Source organism: Bombina bombina, chromosome 2 (assembly GCF_027579735.1).
Source record: "Bombina bombina isolate aBomBom1 chromosome 2, aBomBom1.pri, whole genome shotgun sequence".
NCBI lineage: Eukaryota > Metazoa > Chordata > Amphibia > Anura > Bombinatoridae > Bombina > Bombina bombina.
The window spans coordinates 771,397,926-771,415,995 of NC_069500.1; the positions used below are offsets into that span (position 1 = coordinate 771,397,926).

The 18,070-nt window shown below is 39.6% G+C and overlaps 1 protein-coding gene across 1 annotated transcript in view; it reads left to right on the forward strand.

Moving 5' to 3' along the window:
* The window catches only part of MAU2 (MAU2 sister chromatid cohesion factor), a 138,070-nt gene that overhangs the window by 66,928 nt on the left and 53,072 nt on the right, over window positions 1-18,070 (forward strand). Inside the window, exon 15 of the mRNA XM_053702920.1 lies at window positions 12,481-12,558. Coding sequence (XP_053558895.1) covers window positions 12,481-12,558 — 78 coding nt within the window. The remainder of the gene's footprint in view (window positions 1-12,480; window positions 12,559-18,070) is intronic.

The following is an 18,070-nucleotide window of genomic DNA, read 5'->3' on the forward strand; positions in this document are numbered from 1 at the left end:
AGCAATAAAGATCATATTCTGTTTTTAAAAAATTTATCACCAGAGGAATCTGACGAGGGGGAAGTTATGCCGACTAACTCTCCCCACGTGTTAGATCCTTTGACTCCCGCTCAAGGGACTCACGCTCAAATTGCGCCAAGTACATCTAGGGCACCCATAGCGATTACTTTACAAGACATGGCGGCAGTCATGGATAATACACTGTCAGCGGTATTAGCCAGACTACCTGAATTTAGAGGTAAGCGAGATAGCTCTGGGGTTAGACGAAATGCAGAGCATACTGACGCTTTAAGAATCATGTCTGATACTGCCTCACAATATGCAGAAGCTGAGGAAGGAGAGCTTCAGTCTGTGGGTGATGTTTCTGACTCAGGAAAGATACCTGATTCTGATATTTCTACTTTTAAATTTAAGCTTGAACACCTCCGCGTGTTGCTCAGGGAGGTTTTAGCTGCTCTGAATGACTGTGATACAATTGCAGTGCCAGAGAAATTGTGTAGACTGGATAAATACTATGCAGTGCCGGTGTGTACTGATGTTTTTCCAATACCTAAAAGGTTTACAGAAATTATTAATAAGGAATGGGATAAACCATGTGTGCCGTTCTCTCCCCCTCCTATTTTTAGAAAAATGTTTCCAATAGACGCCACCACACGGGACTTATGGCAGACAGTCCCTAAGGTTGAGGGAGCAGTTTTTACTCTAGCAAAGCGTACTACTATCCCTGTCGAGGACAGTTGTGCTTTTTTAGATCCAATGGATAAGAAATTAGAAGGTTACCTTCAGAAAATGTTTATTCAACAAGGTTTTATTCTACAGCCCCTTGCATGCATTGCTCCTGTCACTGCTGCTGCGGCGTTCTGGTTTGAGTCTTTGGAAGAGGCTTTACAGGTAGCGACTCCATTGGTTGACATACTTTGGCAAGCTTAGAGCACTTAAGCTAGCCAATTCTTTTGTTTCTGATGCCATTGTTCATTTGACTAAACTAACGGCTAAGAATTCTGGTTTTCCTATACAGGCGCGCAGGGCGCTATGGCTTAAATCATGGTCAGCTGACGTGACTTCAAAATCTTAGCTACTTAACATTCCCTTCAAGGGGCAGACCCTATTCGGGCCTGGTTTGAAGGAGATTATTGCTGATAGCACTGGAGGAAAAGGTCATGCCCTTCCTCAGGACAGGTCCAAATCAAGGGCCAAACAGTAATTTTCGTGCCTTTCGAAACTTCAAGGCAGGTGCGGCATCAACTTCCTCTAATGCAAAACAAGAGGGAACTTTTGCTCAGTCCAAGACGGTCTGGAGACCAAACCAGACCTGGAACAAAGGTAAGCAGGCCAAAAAGCCTGCTGCTGCCTCTAAGACAGCATGAAGGAACGGCCCCCTATCCGGTAACGGATCTAGTAGGGGGCAGACTTTCACTCTTCGCCCAGGCGTGGGCAAGAGATGTTCAGGATCCCTGGGCGTTGGAAATTATATCCCAGGGATATCTTCTGGACTTCAAAGCTTCCCCCCCCCAAAAGGGAGATTTCACCTTTCACAATTATCTGCAAACCAGATAAAGAGAGAGGCATTCTTACACTGTGTACGAGACCTCCTAGTTATGGGAGTGATCCATCCAGTTCCAAAGGAGGAACAGGGACAGGGTTTTTACTCAAATCTGTTTGTGGTTCCCAAAAAAGAGGGAACATTCAGACCAATTTTGGATCTAAAGATCTTAAACAAATTCCTCAGAGTTCCATCATTCAAGATGGAAACTATTCGTACCATCCTACCTATGATCCAGGAGGGTCAATATATGACTACAGGGGATTTAAAGGATGCTTATCTTCACATTCCGATACACAAAGATCATCATCGGTTTCTCAGGTTTGCCTTTCTAGACAGGCATTACCAGTTTGTAGCTCTTCCCTTTGGATTAGCTACAGCCCCAAGAATCTTTACGAAGGTTCTAGGGTCGCTTCTGGCGGTCCTAAGGCCGCGGGGCATAGCAGTGGCCCCTTATTTAGACGACATCCTGATACAGGCGTCAAACTTCCAAATTGCCAAGTCTTATACGGACGTAGTACTGGCATTTCTGAGGTCGCATGGGTGGAAAGTGAACGGGGAAAAGAGTTCTCTATCCCCATTCACAAGAGTTTCCTTCCTAGGGACTCTGATAGATTCTGTAGAAATGAAAATTTACCTGACGGAGTCCAGGTTATCAAAGCTTCTAAATTCCTGCCGTGTTCTTCATTCCATTCCGCGCCCTTCGGTGGCTCAGTGTATGGAAGTAATCGGCTTAATGGTAGCGGCAATGAACATAGTGCCGTTTGCACGCTTACATCTCAGACCGCTGCAACTATGCATGCTAAGTCAGTGGAACGGGGATTACACAGATTTGTCCCCTCTACTAAATCTGGATCAAGAGACCAGGGATTCTCTTCTCTGGTGGCTATCTCGGGTCCATCTGTCCAAAGGTATGACCTTTCGCAGGCCAGATTGGACAATTGTAACAACAGATGCCAGCCTTCTAGGTTGGGGTTTAGTCTGGAACTCCCTGAAGGCTCAGGGATCGTGGACTTAGGAGGAGACACTCCTTCCAATAAATATTCTGGAATTGCGATATTCAATGCTCTTCAGGCTTGTCCTCAGTTAGCAACTCTGAGGTACATCAGATTTCAGTCGGACAACATCACGACTGTGACTTACATCAACCATCAAGGGGGAGGAGGGACTTCCGGTTTGGAGGCGGAGCGAGGTGGTTGGTTGCTGCTTCGCGCGCCGAAAACACAGGGCCTGCTACATCGCCCCAACGCTACTCCTCCTTGCGCTGCAATTTTACCCTGCAGACCGGAGACTTGGCCTAAGGCTATTAGCGTGACCGAAGTCACAAGACAGAAGCGGCTTCGTTGTGGAAGCACCGCCGCCCTGGCGCGGCGTCTACCTTCTTTTTCACATAGCCCAACTTGTGAGGGGAACGCAGTGAGTGGAACTGTGTGAGAAAGCTACCGGGACGTGCAGCAGAGTTCGGTATACATCCCTCTCAGGGCTATCCCTCAAGAAAAGGCATCCAGCGAGAGAATTTAAGAATCGCTACACTGGGAACCCGGTTGGAAGACTGGTCGTGAGTACTATAAGACTTATATTGTCTGGGCCCCCCTGTCTATTCATGCTCATTATTTGGATTATATCTCGCTTGGCTATATCCTACTAAGTCCGTTACTTAAGACCAAAAAAGAACAGCGGTATGTGCGCTACATAAAGTTCTAACAGAGCAGTGTGAATAGTGGCCTGCTTCAGAGAGATTCAAAGCTGGGAAAAGTGCTCTTAAGATCTGCTACCAGATTGCCACCATTACCCACATCGCACAATAAGTTACTCATGGGGTGACAGTGGTGCCGCTTTTTTGGGACTCTCAGAATACATTTAAAGGCTGTAAAAGAAATTTGGCATTAGAAAGTGAACAGCAGTTCCCAGGACCCTGACACAGGGTAGGAACACTGGCCCTGATACCCCCACTATTAAAGGGACCGGCTTTCATTCTGGGCTACGAAGTTTTGCAATAAGCCCGCCCGCTGATAATAATGAACACAGGGCCTCTACTGATATTTCTCCATGGGAAAAGGATTTAATAATCTGATAGCCTAGTAACAGCTCCCAGGACCCTGATTTAGGGTAGGAACATAACCCTGGTATCACCCTCTATCTAAGGGCTATTACCATACATTTTGACTGAAGTTCCTCACCAATCTTTAATGGTACCCTTCAGGCTATCCTTCTTCCTAAATAGAAGCCCAAGAAGAAAACTCAGCACAAGAGCCCCACAACACTGTTACAGAGCAGGACTATAACATTGACACTAGTATTGTTCCCTACTGCGGATACACATTCTGATATCAAGCCTTGTATTCGTCCTAATAGGGCTAAAGTGAAGGAAGTTTAACACAGGAAGGTTGGATGTCCACAGAAGTACTTATTCCTGTATGATTTTGTGTCTGGTCATTAAGTGGATTACACCTAAGACTGTTTTTTTTTCTTTTTTCCTTTTTTCCTATCTACATGATCATTGAACAGTGTGCCTGGCAGTCCGCAAAAGTTATACTATCCTGTTTTTTGGGATGAAATGGTCTATTGTTAATGGACTATAAGAGTGCCCTGGAGACAGGTCAAGCAAGACCACCTGATATTTAAGAGAGTCCTCAGATCTATTTTCAATAGTTTTCCTATGCTGATGGTATTCTGCGTTAAGTTAGATAATGTTGTGACAAACTGAAGTTAGGTAAGCTGGTTAGTGGTAGTAAGCACTGATAATATTGCTACATGAGCCATAAATATAAGAATATTTAAGCAGTTCAATTTTGGGTTAGAGAACTTGGACACGACTCTTTAAAGGAAGTTCTCCCTCTTTTTTTTTTTTTTTCCTCTCACGTTTCACATCTTCATTTAACTATTACACTCTAATACAAGCCCTCATCCACGACAATATCCTCTGCCACGCTTAGGGGAAACAAGTGACAGCTGGAATCACACTTTCACCTTTTCATCACAGAGTAAATTTTCCCCTTCTTTTTTTTCCTATTACCTATTTAGTCACTGAATTATTTACCTATTTTTCCACACATCACACTTTCACCTTTAGTGTTGCACACTATTAAGTCCTCACTCACTGTATTGCATTCTGTCACATTGAGGGATAGTAAGTGACAGTCGGAGTCTCCTCACATTCTCAAATCCCCCCCCCCCCCCCTCTTTTTTTTTTTTTTTTTTTTTTCCTTCTTTCTTTCTCTTTTCCTTTTTTTCCTTTTTTTATTTTTATATCGTTCCTTCTCTTAACTTGAGCAATAAGCACACCATACATGGATAGATTTGTTACACAACATAAACAAACCTCTCCGGCTATGCCTCCCAAACATAAAGACAAGAAATCTACTAAGTTATCTGAGAGCTCTTTAATAGTTCCACAAGAACAATATAATGGTATAGGCCCAAATTCTGACTTTTCTGAATTAGTTGAGCAGATTTCAAGGATGATCTCCCCGCAATTAGATGTTGTTAAACAAGAAATTAAACAAGATATAAATAATATTGTCCTGGAAGTGAGGCAGTTTACAGCTCGATTGGAGGAAATTGAGACTCGATTCTCAGACTCTGAAGATAGATTATATAAATGTGAGAAGTCCAATAAAGAATATGGGTCTCAAATAGCTGTATTACAAGCCAAATTAGAGGACCTAGAGGACCGCTCGCGGCGAAACAATTTAAGAATTATTGGTCTTCCCGAATCCACAGAATACTCAGATCTAGTTGCTTTCGTCTCAATTAAACTCCCCCAATTATTAAAAATACCAGCCCCCCCGATGCCTATGATTATCGAAAGAGCTCACAGAGTGGGCCCAGTACGGCAAAACTCTGAAGGTATTACTAGACCCAGACCCATATTGGTTAAAATGCTAAACTTCCAGGACAAGATTAATATTTTTAGATACTACAGAAAAGCTAATCCATTAATATTAGAGCAACAAAAAGTATTAATCTTTCAAGATTTTTCCTCCGAAACTACGAATAAGAGGAAAGAAATGTCTCCCTTTTGTTCTCGACTTATGAAAGCAAACTATAATGTTAGGCTTGTCTATCCGGCAAGATTAATCATGATTATTGAGGGTCAAACAAGTATATTAAATAATACTGTAGAAGCGATAAAGTTTTGTTTAGATAATGGCATCCCTTGAATGTTAAGGATTGGTTTGACGGATTGAAGTCATTTTTATGTTGGACTATGAGCAATTTTTTTAATGTAAAATTATTGATGAAAAGAAGGTCTTTTCAAGAGTATGTATGTAAAGATGTATTTTTATTTTTGGTATGTAAACGGGGGGGGCCTCCTTTCTTCCATCCCCTTTTTTTTTTTTTTTTTTTTTTTTCTCTCTCTTTTCCCCTGCATCCTTCCCACCCCTCTGCTCTTTTGTCCTATTATATTTTACGGCTTGTAATTGCTTGTTATGTTATAAATTGATGGCTTGTTTTAAAATGTCTGGCAGTATCTTAGTAAAATTGGATCGGGCATAGGGTCGATTAAAATTCTTTCCTGGAACGTGGGTGGGATTACTTCCCCTATCAAACGGAAAGCCGTAATAAAACTATTGGGATCACATAAGCCTGGTATTGCTATGCTTCAAGAGATTCATCTAAAAAGGCATGAAATTGATAAACTCAAATCTAGATGGGTGGGGGAGGTGGTCGCTGCCCCGTCACAGGTTAGGAAGAAAGGAGTGGCAATATTGATTAACAAAAATTTAAAATATAAAATAAATAAGAGCCAAATTGATCCAGAGGCCCGTTATCAAATTCTTGACATTGAAATAGAGAAGAGCTCTTTTATTCTTTGTAACATTTACGGCCCCAATCAACCTGATGTCAGGTTTTGGGAGGATTTAGCATTAGAATTAGTAGTATACAGAGGACGTAATGTCGTGATTGGAGGGGATTTCAATTTAACAGCGTATCCCAATTTAGACAGACTAAGTAGACCTAAAAGTACTAAGCGAGTTAAGAAAACACGAACACTACAAAAATTCTGTCATAAAGTAGGTGTATATGACATCTGGAGAAGTTTGAACCCAGATGTTAAAGCTTTTACATGTCTATCAAAAGGCCATCAAGCGTTGTCGCGCATAGACATGTTTTTAATCTCTGAAAACTTAAGTGGTAAGGAGGTAAAGGCCGATATTAAAGATATAGTTCTTTCTGACCACGCGGTGATAGCTTTAGAACTCAACTCTAAATCTCTTACACCTAGACCGAATAATAATTTCTTTTTTCCCAACCATTTACATAGTAACCTACATTTTCAAAACTGGTTAGCTAACAAATGGAGGGAATTTGAGAGTTATAACCATGACTATAAGGACAAGCCAGAAATACTCTGGGAGACTGGAAAGGCTGTGTTACGTGGGGATATTAAGGCTCACATGTGTGCTCTTAAAAAAAAATTTCTACAGAAAGAAATCCAACTTTCTAATAGTGTGAGGAACGCATACAACGCGTTCATAGCTGTTCCCTCCAAAAAGCTTGGAGAAAAATATACAAATTTAAAAACACAAAGGGATATCTTTCTTAAACAACAAATGATATCTGAAGACATAAGAAAGAAATCACTTTATGGTGGCTACTCAGGGAAAGCAGCAAAATATCTCGTTAAAATCACCAAAAAGAGATCTAATTATATCACGGCAATTAGATCTGGGAAAAACAGATTTACCTCCAATCACGACATTCAACATACGTTTACAGACTTCTTTAAAAATCTTTATAAAGCTGAACCTCCCAATATAGAATCAAAAGAGAGGTTCTGGGATAATGTTAAGATCCCTAAATTGCCACACGAGATAATTAATCAACTCAATGCCCCGATCTCTACACAAGAAATTCTTACTGGTATTACAGCTGCCAAACTTAATAAAGCCCCCGGCCCCGACTCGCTCCCTGCCGAATTCTATAAGATCCTTGCAGATCAAATAGCCCCTACCTTATATAAGCTATTTAATTCTTATTATTCCGCAGATATCCCATGTTCCCAGTATTTTGCGGCATCTAATATAGCTTTAGTTCTCAAAAAAGAAAAAGATCCTGAAATTCCTTTTTCATATCGCCCTATTTCCCTATTAAATTTTGATTATAAACTTCTTACGTCCATAATTGCAAAAAGATTGGCCCCCCACTTAAATAATATTATACATGATAATCAGGCTGGTTTCATGATGGGGAGAAGCCCGACAAAAAATATCCGTAAGGTTATGCTGGTACTGGACTATCTGCGGAATAACAGGAAAGTATTAAAAAAAGAAGATGCTGCCATCCTAACAGTCGACGCCGAAAAGGCTTTCGACTATATCTGCTGGGACCATCTCTTTTCGGCCTTGGAAAAGTTTGGCTTTTCCGGAAATTTCATAAATTTGATTAAGGCTATCTATAATAATCCATCCTCAGCAATCTTTATCAATGGTACTATTACGGATCGTTTTATTCTACAGAGAGGCACTAGGCAGGGATGTCCCCTTTCGCCTATCCTCTTCAACATATCATTAGAACCATTGGCGATCCTTCTTAGGCAACAGCTAGAAGGTATCCAGATTGGCAAACAAAAATATGTTCTTGCCCTGTATGCTGACGATTTACTCCTTTTCTTAGCCGACCTAAAAGAAAGCCTTCCTAAGCTATTAGAATCAGTGCAAATATTTGCGTCATTTTCTGGTTACAAAATTAATCTTCAAAAATCCGAACTACTATGGATACACAGAACTGCCTGCCAGGTACTAGATCACCCATTTAGAGAAGTTACTCAAATAAAATATTTAGGAATAATAATGTCAAAAGCTCCACACGAATGGTATGAGTTGAACTATGTTAAATTGTTCAATTATTGTAAGCAGAAATTGAATGACTGGGCCTCTCTTCCTATTTCTCTCTCTGCACGGATTATGCTTATTAAAATTATACTTTTACCTAAGTTAATATATCTTCTCCAAAATATACCTTTTCTTTTACATAAGGCAGACATAAAATTATTTAACCGAATATCTAATGAATTCCTCTGGAAAGGAAAAAGACCCCGAATTGCATTAAGTGCATTATCACTCTCTAAAGAGTCGGCGGGCCTCGCTTTCCCGAATATTACCCACTACAACATTGCTTCAATCGCAAAACTGGCGGCCGATTGGATTTCAGAGAGAATTTTTCACTGTTTTTGCTGGGGAGGCAAACCTTGTCCACCCATTCAACTTAAAAGCTCTTCTACATTGCCCAATTCCACAACTCCCTCCGCTAATTGCTAAAATGCCGACGTTTAAAAACGTGATCCTGGCATGGCAGAAGTTCTGTGTAGAAATTGGCACAACCCCATTTGTTTCGGAATATCTCCCAATTCAGGGATGCCCAGGATTTGCTCCAGGTTTCACATATAAGGTTTTTGAGAGGTGGAAATTGAAAGGGCTGACCTCCTTAAGACAACTAGTTACTCCCAGTATAATAATTAGATCATTTCTCGACATCAGAGCAGAGTATGAGCTTCCTCAAACTGATCATTTTGCGTACTTACAAATAAAGCATTACATTACAGATCTTAAACTTAAATTCGGCTCTAATTGGACATATGCCCCGTTAAGGAGTTTAATGAATCAATATACCAGCGGGGCTTCGTCAATCTCTTCATTTTACCGGTTGATGTCGTTTTCCAAACACGAGGCCCAACTGGAGAAAATAGTATCTATTTGGAATAATACTTTTCCAGAGCTTAGGCCTCAACAAATCCAAGTAAGCCTGAACTTGTTGAATAAAACGGGAAATGCCTTAGCATGGCGCGAAAGGCATTTAAAAATGATTTATGCGACATATATCACCCCTGACAAATTGTCTAAATGGTATAGAAAAACTATCGGATGTTGGAAATGCCAGGCTCAACAAGCAAATCTTTTACATTGTATCTGGTTATGCCCTAAAGTCCACCAGTTCTGGCTGAAAATAGAGTTCTGGTTGAATAAAATCTTAGATACAGAAATCAGGTTAGAGGCCCAAATGGTCATTTTCTTAGTTAAATTTTCACAACAGCAAAAGAATTATAAGCTAATTAATACCGTAATTTTATTAGCTAGGAATGCGATTCTGACATCGTGGAAGCTCTCCCAACTTCCTTCTTTCATAAAATTTAAAAAAGAAGTATTGAAACAATGTATGGTGGAACAATATGCAATATCTAAGTATAATGAGGTCCACATAAAGAGATTCTTAGAAAAATGGGGCCTAGTAATACTGTCACTTCCCTTTCAGGCTCAGCAGCAATTAATTAAGCCACTTAGCCAATCGGCCTACATTCTTGAATTGATTAATGCGGGCAGATACCCAGCATTCTGGGCCGAATAGTGAGAGAGCAGAGAGGGTTGGGGGGCATTGCAGGTTTTTTTTTTTTTTTTTTTCCTTTTCTTTCCCTTTTTCTTTCTTTCTTCCTTTTTCTGTGTCCTCCTTCCCCACCCCTTTCCACTTCCCTCCCCCCCCCGTATTGACATAATTTAAAAGTATGTTTAACCCACCCTAGGACAGATATCTATGTATTTACGTCCTTACAGAGATTAGCTTTATATATTCTCCAGGATAAATTTAAATTACGTGATACACAGGCTATAACTTTCTTTGGCCATATCCCTTCTAATACAGAGTTCTTGGGTCATCATTGTATCTCCTACTGTTAAGCTGTGCTTTTTTTCTTTTTGTTTCTTATTTAAAAATCATGGTTATTGGCTTAAATGCTCTATAATTTAAGACTTGTCTCTCCTCTGTAAAAAAATATTGTTTGTAATCTTGTTTCAAGGCCTGTAACAAGACGACTGTGTGTACGCTAACAATAAATAAATATTTAAAAAAAAAAAAAAAAACCATCAAGGGGGAACAAGAAGTTCCCTAGCGATGTTAGAAGTTTCAAAAATAATTTGCTGGGCAGAGATTCACTCTTGCCACCTATCAGCTATCCATATCCCAGGTGTAGAGAACTGGGAGGCGGATTCTCTAAGTCGTCAGACTTTTCATCCGGGGGAGTGGGAACTCCATCCGAAGGTGTTTGCACAATTGATTCATCGTTGGGGCAAACCAGAACTGGATCTCATGGCGTCTCGCCAGAACGCCAAGCTTCCTTGTTACGGATCCAGGTCCAGGGATCCCAAGGCGACGCTGATAGATGCTCTAGCAGCGCCCTGGTCTTTCAACCTGGCTTATGTGTTTCCACCGTTGCCTCTGCTCCCTCGACTGATTGCCAAGATCAAGCAGGGAGAGAGCATCGGTGATTTTGATAGCGCCTGCGTGGCCACGCAGGACCTGGTATGCAGAGATCTAGTGGACATGTCATCCTTTCCACCATGGACTCTGCCTCTGAGTCAGGACCTTCTACTTCAGGGTCCTTTCAACCATCCAAATCTAATTTCTCTGAGACTGACTGCCTGGAGATTGAACGCTTGATTTTATCAAAGCGTGGCTTCTCCGAGTCAGTCATTGATACCTTAATACAGGCACGAAAGCCTGTCACCAGGAAAATTTATCATGAGATATGGCGTAAATATCTTTATTGGTGTGAATCCAAGGGTTACTCATGGAGTAAGGTCAGGATTCCCAGGATATTATCCTTTCTCCAAGGAGGTTTGGAAAAAGGATTGTCAGCTAGTTCCTTAAAGGGACAGAATTCTGCTCTGTCTATTCTTTTGTCAGGCTTTAGTTAGAATCAAGCCTGTGTTTAAACCTGTTGCTCCGCCATGGAGCTTAAATTTGGTTCTTAAGGTTCTTCAAGGAGTTCCGTTTGAACCTCTTCATTCCATAGCTATCAAACTTTTATCTTGGAAAGTTCTTTTTTTGGTAGCTATTTCCTCGGCTCGTAGAGTCTCAGAGTTATCTGCTTTACAATGTGATTCTCCTTATCTGATTTTCCTTTAGGATAAGGTAGTCCTGCGTACCAAACCTGGGTTTTTACCTAAGGTGGTATCTAACAAGAATATTAATCAAGAGATTGTTGTTCCATCCTTGTGTCCTAATCCTTCTTCAAAGAAGGAACGTCTATTACACAATCTGGACGTGGTTCGTGCTTTAAAGTTTTACTTACAAGCTACTACTATTTTCGTCAAACATCTGCTTTGTTTGTTGTCTACTCTGGACAGAGGAGAGGTCAAAAGGCTTCGGCAACCTCTCTTTCTTTTTGGCTAAGAAGCATAATCCGCTTAGCCTATGAGACTGCTGGACAGCAGCCTCCTGAAAGGATTACAGCTCATTCTACTAGAGCTGTGGCTTCCACTTGGGCCTTTAAAAATGAGGCTTCTGTTGAACAGATTTGCAAGGCGGCGACTTGGTCTTCGCTTCATACTTTTTCAAAATTGTACAAATGTGATACTTTTGCTTCTTCGGAGGCTATTTTTGGGAGAAAGGTTTTACAGGCAGTGGTATCTTCCGTTTAAGTACCTGCCTTGTCCCTCCCTTCATCCGTGTACTTAAGCTTTGGTATTGGTATACCACAAGTAATGGATGATCCGTGGACTGGATACACCTTACAAGAGAAAACACAATTTATGCTTACCTGATAAATTTATTTCTCTTGTGGTGTATCCAGTCCACAGCCCACCCTGTCATTTTAAGGCAGGTAATTTTTAAATTTAAACTACAGTCACCACTGCACCCTATGGTTTCTCCTTTCTCGGCTTGTTTTCGGTCGAATGACTGGATATGGCAGTTAGGGGAGGAGCTATATAACAGCTCTGCTGTGGGTGTCCTCTTGCAACTTCCTGTTGGGAATGAGAATATCCCACAAGTAATGGATGATCCGTGGACTGGATACACCACAAGAGAAATAAATTTATCAGGTAAGCATAAATTGTGTTTTTTAAAGGAATTTAAAAAATGCAACTGCTAGACATATAGTGTATGTAGAAAAGCATTACATAAGCTCTTAGTGATTAAATTTTTTTGTTTATTTTCAGCTCTCACTGTCTCCGTGCTGCTGCCTTCTACATACGTGGTCTCTTCTCATTTTTCCAAGGCAGATACAATGAAGCAAAGTAAGTGACTGGTGTATCAACAGCTTTAGAAAATGTGTATATATAAGCGTTTTTACAGACAATCACAAACTAACATAAACCAGTAATATATAACCTTTTAAGTGGATAATTCCACAGTACAATATGTGACAAAAATCCTTCGGAAAATTAAACATTTGTAATGGGATTAATTTGAGCTCAACTGGAGCTTTTATTATATAAAGATTTGTACAGGTTGAACTTGATGGACTTCTGTCTTTTTTCCAACCTCATCTACTATATTAATATTAAAGTCCCATTTCTCCAACATAGGTGTGTCCGGTCCACGGCGTCATCCTTACTTGTGGGATATTCTCTTCCCCAACAGGAAATGGCAAAGAGCCCAGCAAAGCTGGTCACATGATCCCTCCTAGGCTCCGCCTTCCCCAGTCATTCTCTTTGCCGTTGCACAGGCAACATCTCCACGGAGATGGCTAAGAGTTTTTTGGTGTTTAAATGTAGTTTTTATTCTTCAATCAAAAGTTTATTTTAAAATAGTGCTGGTATGTACTATTTACTCTGAAACAGAAAGGAGATGAAGATTTCTGTTTGTAAGAGGAAAATGATTTTAGCAACCGTTACTAAAATCGATGGCTGTTTCCACACAGGACTGTTGAGATGAATTAACTTCAGTTGGGGGAAACAGTGAGCAGACTTTTGCTGCTTGAGGTATGACACATTTCTAACAAGACTTGGTAATGCTGGAAGCTGTCATTTCTCCTGTTAAGTGTGGTCAGTCCACGGGTCATCATTACTTCTGGGATATTATCTCCTCCCCTACAGGAAGTGCAAGAGGATTCACCCAGCAGAGCTGCTATATAGCTCCTCCCCTCTACGTCACCCCCAGTCATTCTCTTGCACCCAACGAATAGATAGGATGTGTGAGAGGACTGTGGTGATTTTAATTAGTTTATTACCTTCAATCAAAAGTTTGTTATTTTATAATAGCACCGGAGTGTGTTATTCATTCTCTGGTAGAATTTGAAGAAGAATCTACCTGAGTTTTTTCTATGATTTTAGCTGGAGTAGTTAAGATCATATTGCTGTTTCTCGGCCATCTGAGGAGAGGTAAACTTCAGATCAGGGGACAGCGGGCAGATTAATCTGCAAAGAGGTATGTAGCAGTTTATTATTTTCTGACATGGAATTGATGAGAAAATCCTGCCATACCGTTATAATGTAAACTCAGCCTTAAATACAGTAGATGTATCTGGTATCAGGCTGTCATGTATGTATATTTTACACTTCAGTATTCTGGGGAATGGTACTTCACTGGATTTATACTGTATGCATAGACTTAACCTAATTTGCAGGGACTTGCAATCAGTGATGTGCGGTGACTTCAGAGGCTGGTGAGGCAGTGTCTAGGAATCGGATACGCCTTCATTCTTTAGATATCCTTTGTTGAAGAAATAGCAATTGCACATGGGCGAGCCAATATCTATATGCAGCCACCATTCAGTATCTACTGAGCATATTTAGATATGATTTTCAACAAAGGATATCTGATTTTCTTCATTCTTTTGATATCCTTTGTTGAAAAGCATATCTAAATATGCTCAGTAGCTATTGAGCATATTTAGATATGAATTTCAACAGAGGATATCTGATTTCCTTCATTCTTTTGATATCCTTTGTGGACAAGCATATCTAAATATGCTCAGTAGCTAATGAGCATATTTAGATATGATTTTCAACAAAGGATATCAAAAGAATGAAGGAAATCAGATATCCTTTGTTGAAATTCATATCTAAATATGCTCAATAGCTACTGAGCATATTTAGATATGCTTTTCAACAAAGGATATCAAAAGAATGAAGAAAATCAGATATCCTTTGTTGAAATTCATATCTAAATATGCTCAGTAGCTACAGAGCATATTTAGATATGCTTTTCAAAGGATATGTGTGTGTAGTGTATATCTGCATGTGTATGTATATGTGTGTAATTGTATACATGTGTGTGTGTTTAGTGTATATCTGCTTGTGTATGTATATGTGTGTAATTGTATACATGTGTGTGTTTAGTGTATATCTGCATGTGTATGTATATGTGTGTATACATGTGTGTGTGTTTAGCATATATCTGCATGTGTATGTATATGTGTGTATACATTTGTGTGTGTTTTTGCCTTTACAACAACACAAGTACATTAGTTATCATAATATCTAGTTGCAAGTTCAACACATACAAACCAAAATAATGTAACATGTCTATCTATTGTACGTTGTATTATTTCTATCTAGAAATAAATCTCACCTCCATCTTAGCAAAAAGAAGAAAAAGAAAAAAGAGAAAACTTTGTGGCCCTTTGAGACAGAAGTTTGGACACCCCACAATCTACAAGAACACAAGTGTGTGTGTTATAAATAATATCAACTAACTAACTTCATCAAGTGCCGCCAGCCGCCACCTACCTAAAAAAGAATGTGATTCAATAGATTGGCAGCCTCAGTCTCTCACTATAAGTCAGACTCAGAGTCACACAAAGCTCCCTCCCAATAGCCCCCACTCTTCATTTAACCAGGTATATTTTTCACAATTGAGCAGTGACAGCCATTTTACCCCATGGCTGCTAGTAACATAAAAATCAACATTTTGTCTCTCTGCACTCTGCACCACAAATGAACAGCAGTTTGACCCCCTTGACTGCCACTTATTTACTTCTGCTCCATATTTGTAATGCAGTGATGCATATGAGATATTTTACATTAATTAAACCTATGGACTTTAAAAAACTGGACAAATAAATAACTAGTATCAATAATTTCCACTACATATTGCCTATTATTTAAATACACCTCTCCTCATTTACATCTTGCCTTCCCTAGGTAGAACAAAAAATTGACTTGCAAATTTTTGGATATGGACAGTTGGACACCATTAATAATTGGGGGTATTTCAGTAATTATTGGGGTTCTTAGCAGCCCCAAGATCCCTCTTGAGCTGACTCAATAGGTGAGAGCCCCAGTACTTTATGTCACAGACTACTGTGGTCACTTTATAGTCCTGCCCCCCCATACTGTATATAGTGGTACTGTATAGTGACACTGTTTACCCCCTCCCCTCATGCTGTAGTAACAAGGTCTGTAATTTGATGGTTCCACAAACAAACACAATTGCGACCTCAGCACCCCCTGTAGCTTTGCCCCTGGACAGACAATAAGCACTGTGATATTACTGTGACACTGGCACCAATTAGCTCAGACAATAAGCATTGTGATATTACTGTGACACTGGTACAAATTATCTGAGACAGATAATAAGCACTGTGATATTAATGTGACACTGGCACCAATTAGCTCAGACAATAAGCACTGTGATATTACTGTGACAGTAATATCACAGTGCTTATTGTCTGAGATAATTGGTGCCAGTGTCACAGTAATATCACAGTGCTTATTGTCTGAGATGCTTGGTGCCAGTGTCACAGTAATATCACAGTGCTTATTGTCTGAGATAATTGGTGCCAGTGTCACAGTAATATCACAGTGTTTATTGTCTGAGATACTTGGTGCCAGTGTCACAATAATATCACAGTGCTTATTGTCTGAGATACTTGGTGCCAGTGTCACAGTAATATCACAGTGTTTATTGTCTGAGATAATTGGTGCCAGTGTCACAATAATATCACAGTGCTTATTGTCTGAGATAATTGGTGCCAGTGTCACAGTAATGTCACAGTGCTTATTGTCTGAGATGCTTGGTGCCAGTGTCACAGTAATATCACAGTGCTTATTGTCTGAGATAATTGGTGCCAGTGTCACAATAATATCACAGTGCTTATTGTCTGAGATAATTAGTGCCAGTGTCACAATAATATCACAGTGCTTATTGTCTGAGATGCTTGGTGCCAGTGTCACAGTAATATCACAGTGTTTATTGTCTGAGATACTTGGTGGCAGTGTCACAGTAATATCACAGTGTTATTGTCTGAGATACTTGGTGCCAGTGTCACAGTAATATCACAGTGCTTATTGTCTGAGATGCTTGGTGCCAGTGTCACAGTAATATCACAGTGCTTATTGTCTGAGATAATTGGTGCCAGTGTCACAGTAATATCACAGTGCTTATTGTCTGAGATACTTGGTGCCAGTGTCACAGTAATATCACAGTACTTATTGTCTGAGATGCTTGGTGCCAGTGTCACAGTAATATCACAGTGCTTATTGTCTGAGATAATTGGTGCCAGTGTCACAGTAATATCACAGTGCTTATTGTCTGAGATAATTAGTGCCAGCCCAGTATCACAGGATATATTGCTTGAAATCACAAAAATGTATTGTGCTATCATCTATGATATAACACTTACAGAATGCCAAAACACCATGATTGTCTTTCTAAATGAGCTTCTGTCAACACCAATAACAAATAGATTTTATTAACATATGATTATAAAATGTTCTGATATAATTTTGTTAATTAGACTGGTACAAAAATAATAAATAATTACAGGTTTGCTTGGTAAAAAGTGTTAATATTGAATATGCTAATAAATATACTTCAAAAGTATAAAAATAGTTGTATGATCTATATTAAAATGTAAATAGATTAATGTATAGAAAGTATACATGTAACATTACTTTTAAGGAAAAGAAGTACAGATCTGTATATGACATCCATAGATAACTGCATGAGAGGTGCAGACAGTGGGACCAAGAAGCACGCGATGCTATAAAGGCACAAGCCACAGAAGCACACGCTGCTAGTTACAGCCATCATTATCTGCTTGTGGAGCCCCTGGTACTGTGTGTCTTATATGCAGGTTCTCATATATTGTAAACTCCTAGTGCTGCTAATACCCCAAAACTCAGACCCCTGATCACATTACATCTCCATTCCATTTGCACCCCTCTGAGTCAGCACATTAAGGATACTACTGGTCACATTTTATTTAAAAACATCACAAGTGTTTGCTCAATTCTGAATCTGCAGGTGCGTAATAGTCCAGCAATGTATTTGCAACTCCTCTTACACTTTTCTAAGTCCAAATTCTACACTAAAACTTTTATAAACACTCCACAAATAAAGTGAATTTATGAGCCAGATAATACAAAATAATACAACCTATTTTCACTACTTTCCTTAAAGGGACAGCATACCCTACATTTTGTCCCCTTAAATTTGTTCCCAATGATCAATTTTACCTGCTGGAGTGTATTAGATTGATTACAAATAACTAATTTTCCTTTATTGGGCATTTGAAATCGGTGATTTTGCCTGTGGTATCTTTGCTTATACTGAAAGTTTTTACACTTAATACTAGACTTATAGAAAAGCTGTGAAAATGTAGCTAGGAGAAGAAATTACACTCCCAGTAGGAGGTAGGAGAGATGAGTAACAAAATATTAATGTTTAATTGTTCCCTCCAAGTTTACAGATAGAGATAATAAAAAGAAGCATGTGTGTGTACAAAAAGGGATAACATAAGGCTATATGATTTCCCTGCAAGCTCAACCCATTTTGATGGGTTGTGATTTTAAAGAGAAAACA